Genomic DNA, 14,789 nt, shown 5'->3' on the forward strand with positions numbered 1-14,789 from the left:
TGCACGACACTTCTTCATTTTTCATCTTTACTTGTCGCATGACTCTTTTCTTCACAGGTCAAGCACCCACCTATACCCTTTTCTTTGCATCGCCGTCCTCCTCCACGAGGTACCTGGCAGTGTTTTTATGTTACATTGAGTGTCTTTTTGTTGATCCAAATCCATTATAAATGCCTTGCTTCTGTGACCAGTTCAAGATTTCAAACCCAGGTTGGGTCTGTAGAGTGTAGGCTGTTATGGACCCGCCATAAGGCCCTCGATCCTTTTCTTGAAACCCCGTCGTTGATATATTTGAAGGAGTCAGTCGCAGTTTCCTTTCCATGATCTATTGAAAACAGAGACATATCAGCTTCGATTTCTTTTTCTTTGATTCCTATTTTCCCGGGAAAGAACGCGAAGATGTTAGAGAAGATCGGGTTGCCGGCAAAGCCCGCAGTTAGAGGGAACAATTGGGTGATTGATGCTTCACACTGTCAGGGATGTAATTCTCAGTTTACCTTCATCAATCGAAAGGTTTGCTTTTCTTTGGCTTTCCTTCTTTTATCTATCTGTCTATTCCCTACCTCAGATCCCTTTACCCGATTACGAATATTTGACTAGTTGTATATTTCTTTGAAACCCATATCGCAAATTCTTGCTTTTGATTCTAAAATATGAACACGACCATGATTAGGCTGATGCTATGGTTGATTTCTTTTCGCTCGGGGTTTTCGAACAATCCATGATTGTTTGTTATTTGGGTAATTTTTAATGTGAGTGGAGGGACTTATTAACCCACTGTGTTTTGTTTACTCTAATTAATGTATGTGAGGTTTGGATTACTTTGGAAAAGTTCGGTCATAAAGGATTGATTCTTGTTCTTTTGAACTTAAAATGGTGTATCAGCTGACGGCTTTGATTTTTGTAAGAAGTTCATTGATTTTTTCCTTTTAGTTATTCCTGACTTTTGATGGGACTCGATAATGTCATCCTATTTAGTCATTTGTAGTACTTGATGATGTGCATTCTGGGCTTTCAGCATCACTGCCGGAGGTGTGGCGGCTTGTTTTGTGGCAGTTGTACTCAGCAAAGGATGGTTTTGCGTGGGCAAGGTGATTTACCTGTGCGCATATGCGAGCCTTGTAAGAAGCTTGAAGAGGCTGCACGTTTTGAGATGCGACATCGTCACAAGAGCAGAGCTGGGAGAGGTGTATTTCCTTTTTACTGTGGTTGGAGGCTGTTAGTTTCTCTTTTGTTTTGTAGCATTTATACCCATTGGATCACCATTTACAAGGTCTACTCATTGTGAGAAGCATTTGGTCATTCCACTTCTTTGTCCATTTACATCTTTTAATTAGAGCCTTAAAAGTATAGGGCACTTCAATTCACCTATTTCCTTTGTTATGGATGGTTACACACACCCACACAGATATATATATATATATATATATACACACACACACATACACATATAGAGACACACATGCAATTGAGATGGCTCCTGGTATGACCTGTTAAATACCTCAATTATACTTTCTCTAAGGGATATATAAGAATTATACATTGGTTGAGACAAGTTAAGCTGTTTTATAAATCTTCTTTCCCCTGGGTAATAACAACTATAGATTTTTTGGAACCTATCTAAATGCTAGCTGAAACACTACTGTAGTCTATCGTCTTCCTTAGTTAAGTTAAGGTTAGAAAAATGTATATATTTAAGATCACCAGAATTTTTCAATGTTAACTGCTCAACTGATTGCTACTATAGATTTCTACGCCACCATACTGATTGTTTCACATACTCAGGAGGATTGTCTCCCAGGAACTTCCTGGATTTTCTTACTGGTTTATTCTTTTCTTGTTTCATCTTTGTTCTTGATTTTGTTCTCTATGTCCTTCCTTCTGGCTAGCTACTTGCTATATTTTCTTATTTTTAGTTACTCTTTACCTGCCTATTGGTTAATCATGGTTTGAATTTTTTTTATTTTTTTTATATATATGTGATCAGGGTTTGAATTCTTATTTTAATTTTATTAGTAAATTATTATGAAATGAATTGTACGACTGTGCCAGATGTTTTTTTTTTTTATGCATTTTAGTTGTCAGGTGTCATTATTATAGTTTTGTTTTCTTGTAATATTTCACAGATTTTCCTATCTTTCAATATTTCACATGATTACAATACAATGTAGATTTATGTCACTATTAATTAGTTGCTCAGTTCTCCATGTTTATACTCTTTGTGCAGGCAGTTCAACATCGACATCAAAGTACGAGGATGAAGTTCTGAACCAGATTCTAGGTAGTGCCAGAGAGGAATCTTTTTCATCTGTACAGGAGTCAAATAGTGACATGGTTTCTGGTATTAAAAGGGCAACTAGCAGTGCATCCCGTTCAAATGCTCCAGAAGGTTCTGCGCAGGATGGGGGAGGAGAAGTACAAAGAAGTATTTCTCTCAACGAGCCTAATAGTTTTACGAGTGAGATGGCGTCTGCTAGTCCTGAGGAATTGCGCGAGCGAGCTTTGGATGAAAAGAAGATGTACAAAATTCTAAAAGGAGAAGGGAAGTTAGGGGAAGCTCTAAAAGCCTTTAAGAGAGGGAAAGAGCTTGAGAGGCAGGCTGAGGCTATGGAAATATACTTAAGAAAAATGAGTAAAAAGGTGTTATCTTCTGGAAACATGGCTGATATCCAGAACAAATATGTCCCTAAAGAATCTGGCAGAAAAAACAAGATCATTCCAAGTGCGGGTAAAGAAAAGGATGACCTTGCTGCTGAACTCAGAGAATTGGGATGGTCTGATAAAGATCTACGTGATGAAGACAAAAAATTAGCAAGTACAACTTTGGAAGGTGAACTATCCTCTCTTCTTGGAGAAGTCTCTCAAAAGACTAATATAAATAAGAGTAGTCCCGGCATTGATAAGACTGAGGTTGTTGCTCTTAAGAAAAAGGCACTCATGTTGAAGCGGGAGGGAAATCTAGCAGAAGCCAAGGAAGAATTGAAGAGAGCTAAAGTTTTAGAGAAACAACTTGAAGAACAGGAACTCTTGGCTGGGGCTGAAGATTCTGATGATGAGCTGTCTGAATTAATCCGTAGTATGGACGATGATAAAGAAAAATTGTCTATTCAATATGAGCAGGAGCATAATTTTGATTTCGGTCACATTGTGGGCACTTCTGATGATTTTATTGTTGATAGTAATTTTGATGTGACTGATGAAGATATGGACGACCCTGAAATAACTGCTGCTTTGCAATCATTAGGTTGGACTGAAGACTCTATTAATCATGAAAAAACTTCTCACGAGTTCGTTCCTATTGACAGGGAAGCCAAATTAAGGGAAATTCAAGCTTTGAAAAGAGAGGCTCTTAATCAGAAAAGGGCAGGTAATGTTTCAGAGGCAATGACTAAGCTTAAGAAGGCAAAGGTTCTTGAAAGGGACCTTGAAGACTTTGAATCTCAAGCGGATGACTCCATTGTGCAGAGTCCCATGGTCACTGAGAAACATTCAACTTTTATGTCTGATGATAAATTTTTAAACTCTGCGACGGTGGATTATGAAGATATTAATGCCAGGAAAGATGTTGGTTCCAGAGTTGCTCCAAAGAGTAGATTGATGATTCAGAAGGAGCTTCTGAGCTTAAAAAAGAAGGCTCTTGCTTTGAGGAGGGAAGGAAGATTGGATGAGGCAGAGGAAGAACTGAAGAAGGGTAAGGTTCTTGAGCATCAGCTTGAACATATGGATAATGCTTTGAAGGTAACAGCTACTAAGGTTACTGTTGGTATTAAAGACCCAGATTTGTCTTACAAACATCCTGATGTCAACAAAAATATTTCAGTTGGAGAAGGAGAAGGTGAAGAAGATGTGACAGATCACGATATGCATGACCCAACATATCTTTCACTTCTAAAGAATTTAGGCTGGACTGATGCAGATAATGAGCTTGAAAACTCTGCATCCAAACCGTCTAAGCATAATGTTTCTGTGCAGATAACTGAGTCATCTTCAACTCAATCCCCTTCTAGTATCGTGGTCAGATCATTAAGAAGTAGAGCTGAACTCCAGAAGGAACTCTTAAGCTTGAAGAGAAAGGGTCTTGCTCTGAGACGCCAAGGGAAGACTGAAGAGGCTGAGGAAGTCCAGTGGAATGCTAACGCGTTAGAGGCCCAGATTGCTGAGATTGATGCTCCAAAGAAAGAAATACAGATTGAATCTAATAGGCCTAAAGATAAAATCTTTGAGCCCCCTGCCGAGAGTTCAGTGGAGGAAGGAGATGAAGGGGATGTCACGGAAAATGATGTGCAAGACCCAGCCCTACTCTCAATTCTAAAGAATCTGGGGTGGAAGGATGACGAACTTGAACCTGTAATTATGCAAGAAGGAACAAAACAAGTTGCTGTTAGTACCTTAAGTACTACAGACCCATCTGTAATTGAATCCTCTTCCGGCACCCCTGTTGCAGCGCCAAGAAGTAAGGGAGAAATTCAAAGGGAACTTTTGGGTTTGAAAAGAAAGGCCCTTGCCCTTAGACGCAAGGGAGAAATGGAACAGGTGGAGGAAACATTGAGAATGGCGAAGGTGCTAGAGGCCCAGTTGGAAGATATGGAAGTCCCAAAATTGAAACTTGTGGTTAATGCATCTGAGGATGAAAGACCTGAGCCTTCCGAATTATTGATTAGTAGTCGAAATCATGGGAGTTTGGAAGGCACAGTGGAAGTAAGCAAAGTGTCAGTCGCAGCAGTGACGGGTTCAAATGGCCAAGTTGTTCAGTCATCTGTGGGTTTAGGAGGAACAGAAACTGACCCGATTAATCCTCCCTCAAGGAATTCTGATTCTATCTCCATTTTTTCTGAGTCTCCTGAGAAAAACAATCCTTTTTCTGTAGAATTGGTTGCTTCAGATAAAATGAGTCCTCCAGACAACACCAAAACAGCAAAATATGCTGGTTACAACCCTCCACCTGGTCAGTCTGTGAACATGGTGGATCTGCTCACTGGTGATGATTGGAATTATTCTCAAAAGCCTGAAGAAAAGAAAGAGGATAAGTTAAATTTGGGTTCAGATGAATTGTCTCCCACCTGTCCTGCTATTCATTTGGGATCTGTGAAAAGTCCAGAAAAAGATCTGGGAAGGAAGGACCATGTTACAACTACAGAAAGAGAAACGGTACATTCAGATGAGAAGCCAAATACATATGAAGCAAATTCAGCTCAGGAATTTCCCTTACAGAAGGTTGATAGCTCCCTCCGGCAAGAAATTTTGGCTCATAAAAGGAAAGCAGTTGCTTTAAAGAGAGAAGGAAATTTGAGAGAAGCTCGGGAGGAACTTCGCCAAGCTAAACTGCTTGAGAAGAGTCTGGAGGACAATTCCCAACCAAAAACTGGTCCAAGTGACGTGTCCTCTTCTGACGTTCCTCCTTTTGGAAGAAAGGAGCATGGTACATCAAATTTGGCTCCAAAACCATTGTCCAGTCGCGAGCGTGTCAAATTGCAACAGGAATCTCTTGGTCACAAACGCCAGGCCCTGAAGCTGCGAAGAGAAGGTCGGATGGAAGAAGCAGAAGCTGAGTTTGAGTTGGCCAAAGCAATCGAGATGCAGTTGGATGAGTTGGCTGCTCACGATTCCACGGTCTCTTCTGTCAGTAAGTTAGAACCAGCTGATGATGTGGTTGTTGAGGATCTTCTCGATCCTCAACTGCTACATGCCTTGAAAGCAATTGGACTGGAAGGTGCTAATATGGTGGTACCAAGCGTCCCGGAAAGACAGCAGCCTTCGAAAGTTAATGCTGGTAGAAGTGAAAACTCGAATCTAGAGAGAACTCAACTGGAAGAACGGATCAAGACAGAGAAGGTGAAGGCAGTAAACTTGAAACGCTCAGGAAAACAAGCTGAGGCCTTGGATACTCTTCGGCATGCCAAACTTCTTGAAAAGAAACTGAATTCCTTGGCTTCACAATGAAGAAATAAGGATATTTCATTCTGAAGCTGGGAAATCCTCCCTTGTGCAAGCTCGGACGTTTCTGTAGGTGAAGTTACTGGGGATGAAGTAACTCTGGTTTTATTTTACTCGCTGATGCATGTTTGCCTATGATTTCTCGTTTTGGGTGACAGTTAAATACTTATTTTTATTTATTCATTGTGTTTTCACATTTGCTCTCTCTCTCTCTCTCTCTCTCTCTCTCTCTCCTGGATGCCTCAGCCAGCTCAAACTCAGGCCATCATTCAAACTTTTGGCTGAAAGATCTATCTCGAGCTGTCTGGACTTTGAACACAATGGTTGTCCCCGTCCAACCCAGGACATCGTTCAAACTTTGGGCTGAAAGATCCATCTCGAGCTGTCTGAACACAATGTCTGTCCCCATTTGCAACCAGGAGCAATTGCTGCGAAAAGAATCCATTTACAAATGGTAGAAAGAATGGGAAAAGGCATAATGATCATTTCTGCTAATTAATTATTCCCTTAAAACAATTACTCGGATAATGACATGTTCTAGGGCTGGACAAAAATTCCGTAACTCCGATTTGTCTGACAATTGCTCCGATGAAGTCGGAAAATTCTGAATTCCTAGTTGAAGTTAGAATTTTTGTGTAAAAAATAGTAGGAGTCGGAGTCAGAACTGATATCGGCTCTAACTTCCAAATTTTGACTAATATGTCAAAATAGCTACAAAATCGAGAGGGCAGGGTAGTGGGGCAAAAATGAGACTAAGGGCAGGTTTGGTAATCAAAATAAAACACAAAATTCTCATCTCATCTCATCTCATCATTACATTTTTTTCAAATCCCTATACAAAATATAATAAACAATTTAACTTTTTTCAAATTTCAATTCAACTTTTTCAAATCCCAATACAATAATAATACTAAAATATAATATTTTAAACACTAAAACAAAACACAAAATTCTCATCTCACCCCCCAAACCTACCCTAACTTTCCAAGGAGGGCCAAATAAGAGATTTAACACCTTCCTTTTATATTCTGCACTCGCTTTTTTATTTATTTATTTATTGTCTTATCCCCCCAATTGCCTAACCCTAAGCTCTCGATCCTTCCATTCTCCCTCTTGATTTTTCTTCTCTCTTTGAATGTTGATGTTTTGGACTTACGGAAAAGCATGGGGAGTCCTAGATGTTTGTTGTCCGAACTTGAAACTAGATTGCGAGCTTTCAGTGCGTAAAGGTTAGCTTTGCTCATTGTGCTTCCTTCTTTTGGCGTTTCCTTTTTTTTTTTACTTCTGGAATGTGAGGCTCTCAAGTCTCAGGTGATGGCACTAGTCTTGGGTTCCTCTCTCTCTCTCTCACATTTGAATTTCGTTTGGTTCTTGAGAAAATTCTGGAAATACACACAACATCGATAATGGAATTATTGACTTGTGTTTTGGTGGCAGAACACAAGTTGTTTGTTTTCCTAACATTATATTATTTTTATGTTCTACATCACTATTGCTCTGACTCTGGCAACTCTGATCGGAGTCGAAATCTGCTCTGATTTGGAGTTAGAGTTGGAACTCAAACTGACCTCCGACCCAAGTCAAAGTCGGAGGTCGGAGTTCACCATTCTGACTCCGTTGGAATCATCAGAGTCCAACCCTATTTAAATCCTGCAGTATAGTTCTCAGCAATAAATTAGTAACTAGCTAGAATGTAAAAAAAAAAAAGCTTGATAGAATGTGTGGGATATCTAACAACTAATATCATTTATAAGAAAAACAGAATATATACGAATCAAGCTCTCTTTTAAATTAGCGATTCTAAACATAATTAAAAAAGGAAATCCAACATTCTATTAATAGGAACATTTTCGTAGCATTAATTTTAAAACCACATGGAAATCGTTTATTCTATGAATATTATATAAAGCGACATGACGGTTGAATTTCATGTCAGCCTTAATGATTCTAAAGTCTTTTGTGAGTCAACCGAAGACTACTGCAGGATTGAAAAACTATCCATGCATTCCATGTACAAAGCACCAATTTTTCGTAAGTTCATGCCAAAGCGTGTGAAAAACGCATTTAACTAATTTTATAATTTTCCACGTTTAGATCGAGAAAGGGTTGACCTTGTATCCATTTAATATAAAATATGAATTATCTTGATATTTTATTTAAATCAATTTGAGTCAAATAATTTCTTGCTAATGATAACTAGATTTTAATTTTGCTCACATAATTTTGTTAATCATGATCAATAGCTAGAAAGGTGATTGGCTCATATTATGGTGAATTTAACATTTGATTTGTTATTCTTTGTGTCTATACACTTTTTTTTTTTTTTTCTGATAAAAAAATAATTTATACAATTTTGGGGCGTGTAATACGTAGCCCTTTCCAAAATAATCAACAAATCCTAAAATCCAATGTGAATAATCAAAAGACACCACAACAAACCTTTTCCAATCATTTTCATGCATATATATATATATATATATATATGCATATATACACACATACGAGAAATAATTTGTACAAGTCCCAAATGGATGAGTGGATCTCATTTTAAAAATATGTAAAAAAAATTATTTTTTATTAGTGAGACTCATTTTTTTTTACAAAAAAACTTGCACGAGACTTGTCTATTTGAAGATTGTACCCAACATTATTCATATATACATACTTTTTAATCCTTAATATGTCAGTTCATTGTGGGCAAAACTAAAATCGAAAAAAGAATGATAATAAAGGACAAAACATGGATATCATGAAAAAAACAATTATACATACATAATTTAAAGCAATTACTCGAATTATTAGCAGGTTGGAGGAAAATTGTAAAGCAGCAGTTGTTTTATCTTTCTCAATTATATATCCTCATCACCATTTAGCTCCTTCTCAAATTCAAAGCATAATTGGTTCAAGTGCTCCACGCATGCTGATGACAACAGGTGAACCAACACGCGCTGGTGGTTTGTTGGAATATTATTTGCACCGGCCATTAGATTTAAGTTGTACGTTCAGGTATTTAAGTGTTTAGAAAAATATTAAACTCAATATATAATACAATCTAAATATTTAAAATCATGTATATATAAAAGAATTTAAATATAAATTCATTGACTAACTTTAATAATAATATGATACAAATTCAAATAGTATTAATAAGCTTGCCTTCATGTATTAATAATCTTTTTTGTTCAGTATTAGTAGGCCCGACTGGGTTCTCTCCTTGTTGGGTGAAGTTTCTCTCTAGAATAGTGTGAGTCTCTTAGGCTAGCGCATCTGGTTTGAAGAGGTGGTCATGGAGGAAGAGTTAGCAAAGCAGTGGGAAAGGTTATGTCTCACTGAGAGGGTAAAAGAAGGGATGGCTCTAACATCTAATTCAATGGCTAGAGCAATGCAACATGGTTAGCTTTGTTTGTTGGCCATGATTGTGGCTGATAAGTCTATTAATAAAGAAGCATTCAAGAGTATAATGAAAAAGGTTTGGAGGTGTGAGAGTTAGATCCAATTCTGGAGTCAACAAGTTTCTCATAGAGTTCAACAAGGAGAAGGACATGCATCGAGTGATCAATGATAGGCCATGGTCATTTGATCGATGGCTTCTGTGCCTTCAAGTTTTTGATGGCAACATGTCGATCAATAAGGTGCCTTTCAATAAAGAGGAGTTCTGGATTCAAGTTTACAATATGCCATTTGCTTGTATGACACAAGAAGTGAGTTATCAGATTGGAGGAAGTGTAGTGATAAGTGTGATTTTTATTACTCTTCTAATTATGAAAAAGTGTCAGTTTTCCTTCAATTCAATTCAATTGATTTTATTTTATTTTTATATATTTTTCTTTATTTTCTTAGATTTGAATGAATGAAAATGTTTAGTGCGAAATAAAAGCATTTTGGTACAAAATAAGAGACTATGGATCCAGATTGACGAGAGGTGACGAGATCTGAAGAGAACCGAGGAGATTTATGGGAGGAGACCCAATGGCGACTAGAATTGGCGACAAGAATTAGGCGATAAGCGAGATGTTTTACCTCTTGGGCCAATAGATTGGGCGACCAGTCTAAACGACCAACTTAAGCAACCAACCTAAATGACATCGTGGGTAACAACAATAAAAGGCAAGCAGGTTTATCACTCGGTAGGTTGGCGAGAGGGTTCTATCATCCCGATCGAGAGTCTTTCCTCTCGGTTGGTGAGAGGGTTCTATCATCCCGATCAGGAGTCTTTCCTCTCAGTAGGTGATGAGACTAGCTATATTCAGCACACATCTACCCGGTGGGACCCTTCCAAGTTCTGTAATCAATTTGCTAATCACCAAATCCTCTCGAATTTCGTAAATCAAGCTGCTTATTACTGAATCTTTCATTTTCAATAATTCCGTTATTCTTAGGATAATTTCTTTTATGAAACTTTTATTTTTAGAAACTAGTTTCCAGATTTTCATGCTAGATTGTAGCCAGATTTATATTATTTTCGGATTTGAATTTTGACATCTATTTAATTCTGTCTTGTGGCAGCTTAGCATAAATCAACAACACCTTCATTATACTAATCCCCAAGAAAAAGGCACATACTAAAGTGAATGAGTTCAGAACCATTTCTTTTTGTAATGTGATGTATAAGCTTATTTCAAAAGTATTTACAAATAGATTAAAAAAAATTTTGCCACTCATAATTTCTCCTTCCCAATCAACTTTTGTTCTTAATAGACTAATTTCTGAAAATGTCATTGTGGCATTAGAGGCTTTGCATAGTATGAAATGTAAAATGACAGGTAAGGAAGGCTACATGGCATTAAAGCTAAACATGAGCAAGACTTATGACAGAATTGAGTGGAGTTTTCTAAGAGTAGGGTTATACAAAATGGGATCCTGCATTCAATGGGTGGAGATGGTGATGAAGTGCGTTGAATTTGTCTCTTATGCAATTTTGGTGAATGGAGATCCTCAAGAAGCTTTCCATCCAACTAGAGGTATAAGATAAGGTGATCCTCTTTCACCCTATCTTTTTATCTTGTGTGCTAAAGCTTCGAGTAATCTGATTGGAAAGGTTGAGGAGAATAATTTGATTCATGGTGTTCTAGTTGCAAGAGGTCAGCTTAGAATCTCTCATATTTTCTTTGTGGATGATAGCCTTTTATTTTGTAAGGCTAATTCTATTAAATGGGGAAGGTTGTTCTGTCTTTTGAGAATGTATGAGACATCTTCAGGACAAAGATTAAATCTTGAGAAGCCTCTATTATCTTTAGCAAAAATACAAGGTTACTCAAAATTACATCCTATCTATTACTGAGATGAGGATTGTCATGTCATATGAAAAATATCATGGGTTGCCATCTGTAGTGGGAAGGGATCGAAGCAAGTCCTTCAAAGGAATCTTAGATAATATCATAATGAGACTTATTAATCAAAGAGTTAAGATGTTATCTCAAGCAGGGAAGAAAATATATATAAAAGCTGTGGTTCAAGCTCTCTCCACCTACACTATTGGTGTTTTTAAGCTGCCTAACTAGTTGAAATATATTATTAGTATAATCCAGAATTTTTGGTGGGAGCAGCAAGAAAAGAGCATAAAATTCACTAGGTACCATGGAAACTGAGGGGGAAGGCAAAATTTGTTGGGGCATGGATTTTAGGGACCTTAAGTGCTTTAACAAAGCAATGCTTGCTAAGTAATGTTGGAGGTTGATCCAAGAACCTGATTCTCTTGCAACTAAGGTGATGAAAGCCAAATACTATCAAGGCTCCACATTTTAGAAAGCAAAATTGGGCTCTAAACCATCATATGTGTGGAGAAGCTTTCTTGCAACTAGGCATATAGTGGAATCAGGTTCTTTTTAAAGGATATATACTAGGAGTGATATCCATATCTAGTAGGATAAATGGCTAGATCATTCTAATCCTAGTAAGGTCCTAAGCCCTGTCAAGGTGCTGGACAGTAAAGCCATAGTGGTAGATTTGATTGAGCCTAATTCTAAGCAATGGAAGTTTGATTTGGTGCAGCAGATTTTTTAGCAAGGGGAAGCTAATATTATTTTGAAAACTCCAATTAGTACTCTAAACAACAGGAATATAATTATTTAACAGGGCTCAAAAGATGGTTGCTTCTCTATCAGGAGGGCGTACCAAATGGAGAAATCAAGGGAATTGGCAGAAAAGGGATAGGCTTCAAGTAGTAACCATTTTAAAGAGGTATGGAAGCAAATCTGGCAACTCAATGTTCAACCTAGAGACAAGGTTTTCTTCTGGAGGGCCTGTCTGGAGGCTCTTCCTACCCAGTCAAATTTATTAAAAAAGAAGTCGTTGATCACCCATTATGTCCTATTTGGTATATGGAAGAAGAGAATGCGATACATGTTATATGGAGGTGTGAGTCTGCTAGGGATGTCTAGAGTCAATGTTCTAAAAGATTGCAGAAATGCTACCTGCCTCAATCCTCTATGTTGCAACTTTTTGAAGCACTAATAGGTTCTATGGATAGTCAGATTCTTCAAAAGTTTGTGGTGTTGGCAATGAAGATTTGGTGCAGATCGACAATGAGTTTTTACATCCTAACTCTATTGTGAATAGGCTAGAGTCATTCTTGACTTGCTAGTTGAGGAGGACCTTAAGAGCAGCAACATAGTTAGACAATTATGCACTTCAGCTGAAGATTGGAAGGCCATTCCTTCGAAGTGGTTCAAGTTGAACTGGGATGGATTTGTTGATAAAATTCATGGTCAGATTGGAGTTGGTGTGGCTGTGAGGGACAATGAAGGACAGATAATTGCTACCATGAGGCTAAGAAAACAATTATTTCCAGACCCTCTACTGGCTGAGATGTTTGGAGCTCTTCAGGCTATTAAGTTTGGTTTGCATCTAGGCCTCATATAGGTTATAGGTTATTATTAAGGGGGACTCATTGCCAGTAATCAATGCATTACATGGTGATAAGGAAGGTTGGAGCAGTGCTAGTATGTTTCTGTGTGAAGCAAAACAGTGGATGAAAAATCTTGCTAAGTGGGAGGTTTCTCATGTGAGGTGAAATGGGAACTTTATGGCTCACTTATTGACAAAATTTGTCTTTCCATTTTAGATATGATTGTAACTATGGAGGATGCTCTTCCTTGTATCTTATCTTTATTATAATGAATCAAAATTTTCGGTCTATCATTTTCCTGGATCGGGCTGTGATGGGAACCAAGATGAGCCTAGTCTTAAAGATCATTTGCAACTTCCAGATGGGCCAAGAAGATCAAAGAGACAATACAAGGATTGATGCAATCCACCTGGGATAAGTTTAGCAAGAGGCCAACATTCAAGATGGGGTTTGAAGGATGAGGATCCTGTTTTAATTCATTTGATCAGCTACGGAAGAAGGCAACGACATGACTTAAAGGCTTTGGGCTCTTGAAGGGTTTCAACTTATTTAATTCATTTAAAGAACTTATTTTATTAGTTTAGAATAATTGAGTTTATTATGGGAAGCACTTAAGGGGGCCTATGCAAGGGCATGTTGGGAAAGTTATTATTTTATTGAACTAGGGTTAGGGTTACTGTAGCAGAGTTACTGTTGCGCGGCACTGTAGCCGCGACACTGTTCATCCAGGAGCACTTTTGGAAGATGGGGGTTTATTTTGGCTAGGGTTTCATTAGGTTTTCTTTTAAATACTCTATGTAGTTTCATTCTAATGAGTAAATGAAGTTTATGAAATTTGATGAATTTATTCATTGTGAGTTGAGTTTTACTCCTCTTGTTCTTAATTGAACTTTTGAACTTATCAAAGGTAAATCACAACCTTTGTGGCGTTCCTCCTTTGTAATCTGGGTTCTTGAGACGGGTTCTTCAACGGGTCTAGATTTTAATATAATCTATGTTCTTGAAATGAGTTCTCATTGGGTCTAGGTTCTCCATCCATTGACTTGATTTTGGCTTTCTTGGGAAGTTTTCAAATTGACTGTGGGTTCAAGGGATTCCTTTCCCGCGGGTTCATATCAGGCTGGACCCATCACTCTTGGTGGACCAGACCAAACCGGTAGCTATCGGTCTAGTCTGGAGCTACCGGTTTGGTCTGGTCCGGCCAAGTTATTTTGTTTATTTTGTTTCATTGAAAAACAAATTAATAAAAAAATTATTTAAATTTTTAAAATTAAAATTAAGTGAGTTATTAATGTGGATTATGGAATTAACTCATTAAAAAAATATTTCATTATAATTATATTTATGATGTTGATAGTTACTGCTTATTAACTTAGATTTTACTCTTTACTATGCATAATTAGTAATAATGTCCTATTTTATATATGGTTAATGAATATCAAATAATTTCATTGTACATAGATTATTCATGCTTTCTTGCAACTTGGATATTTAAAAAAACTACCCAATTAGTATTACTTTAATTAAGTGTAAATTGTAGAGTATGTATGAATGTATCCACATATAATGATTAATAACATAAATTATCATATGATTTATGATATATTATTAATTGATAGCATATATTATTTAACATTTTATATTATTAATAGCATATAAAATTACATAATTAACTAATACAATTATTATATAAAATAATATATTATGTATATAAAAAAATAATTTTTAAAAAATAAATATAGTTCAATCGGTTTTGGTCCGGTCCAAAAATTACAGATCGTGGGACCAGATTGAAATTTAATTCTATTATATTTTCTTACAAGAAATAAAAACATCATTTATCAAACATGATTCGAAAAATAAAAGGAATTCTACTGTTCATAGCAAAGAGTTTCATCATCCTAGATTCCTTATAAACAAAGCTACAGAGGATTACTATTTGTTCTAGATGGATCAAGTGAGAAAGTCATCACCAGATGTTATTGCTGCTCAGAGATCTGTTTGGACT

The 14,789-nt window shown here is 37.0% G+C and overlaps 1 protein-coding gene across 2 annotated transcripts; it reads left to right on the plus strand.

The window, feature by feature from the left end:
* The first annotated feature begins 17 nt into the window (after nt 1-17).
* On the plus strand, nt 18-6,130 carry LOC109002511. 2 transcript variants are annotated; one of them, XM_035688031.1, is made up of 4 exons: nt 54-109; nt 192-513; nt 1,019-1,187; nt 2,228-6,130. In XM_035688031.1, the coding sequence occupies exons 2-4, from the start codon at nt 400-402 to the stop codon at nt 5,938-5,940; spliced, it is 3,996 nt and encodes a 1,331-aa protein (XP_035543924.1). In that variant the 5' UTR covers nt 54-109; nt 192-399; the 3' UTR covers nt 5,941-6,130. The 2 variants fall into 2 exon arrangements, with proteins under 2 accessions (XP_018835839.2, XP_035543924.1); XM_018980294.2 differs by having other exon boundaries at nt 18-513.
* The last annotated feature ends 8,659 nt before the right edge of the window (nt 6,131-14,789 follow it).

This window comes from Juglans regia, chromosome 3, assembly GCF_001411555.2.
Source record: "Juglans regia cultivar Chandler chromosome 3, Walnut 2.0, whole genome shotgun sequence".
In the NCBI taxonomy this organism is placed as follows: domain Eukaryota; kingdom Viridiplantae; phylum Streptophyta; class Magnoliopsida; order Fagales; family Juglandaceae; genus Juglans; species Juglans regia.

Excerpts from the sequence above, each read along its gene's own strand:
- LOC109002511 (XM_018980294.2), top strand. The coding sequence starts at position 400 with ATGTTAGAGAAGATCGGGTTGCCGGCAAAGCCCGCAGTTAGAGGGAAC. Across the intron at positions 514-1,018 it reads TTACCTTCATCAATCGAAAG|CATCACTGCCGGAGGTGTGG; the intron begins GTTTGCTTTTCT and ends CTGGGCTTTCAG. Across the intron at positions 1,188-2,227 it reads CAAGAGCAGAGCTGGGAGAG|GCAGTTCAACATCGACATCA; the intron begins GTGTATTTCCTT and ends CTCTTTGTGCAG.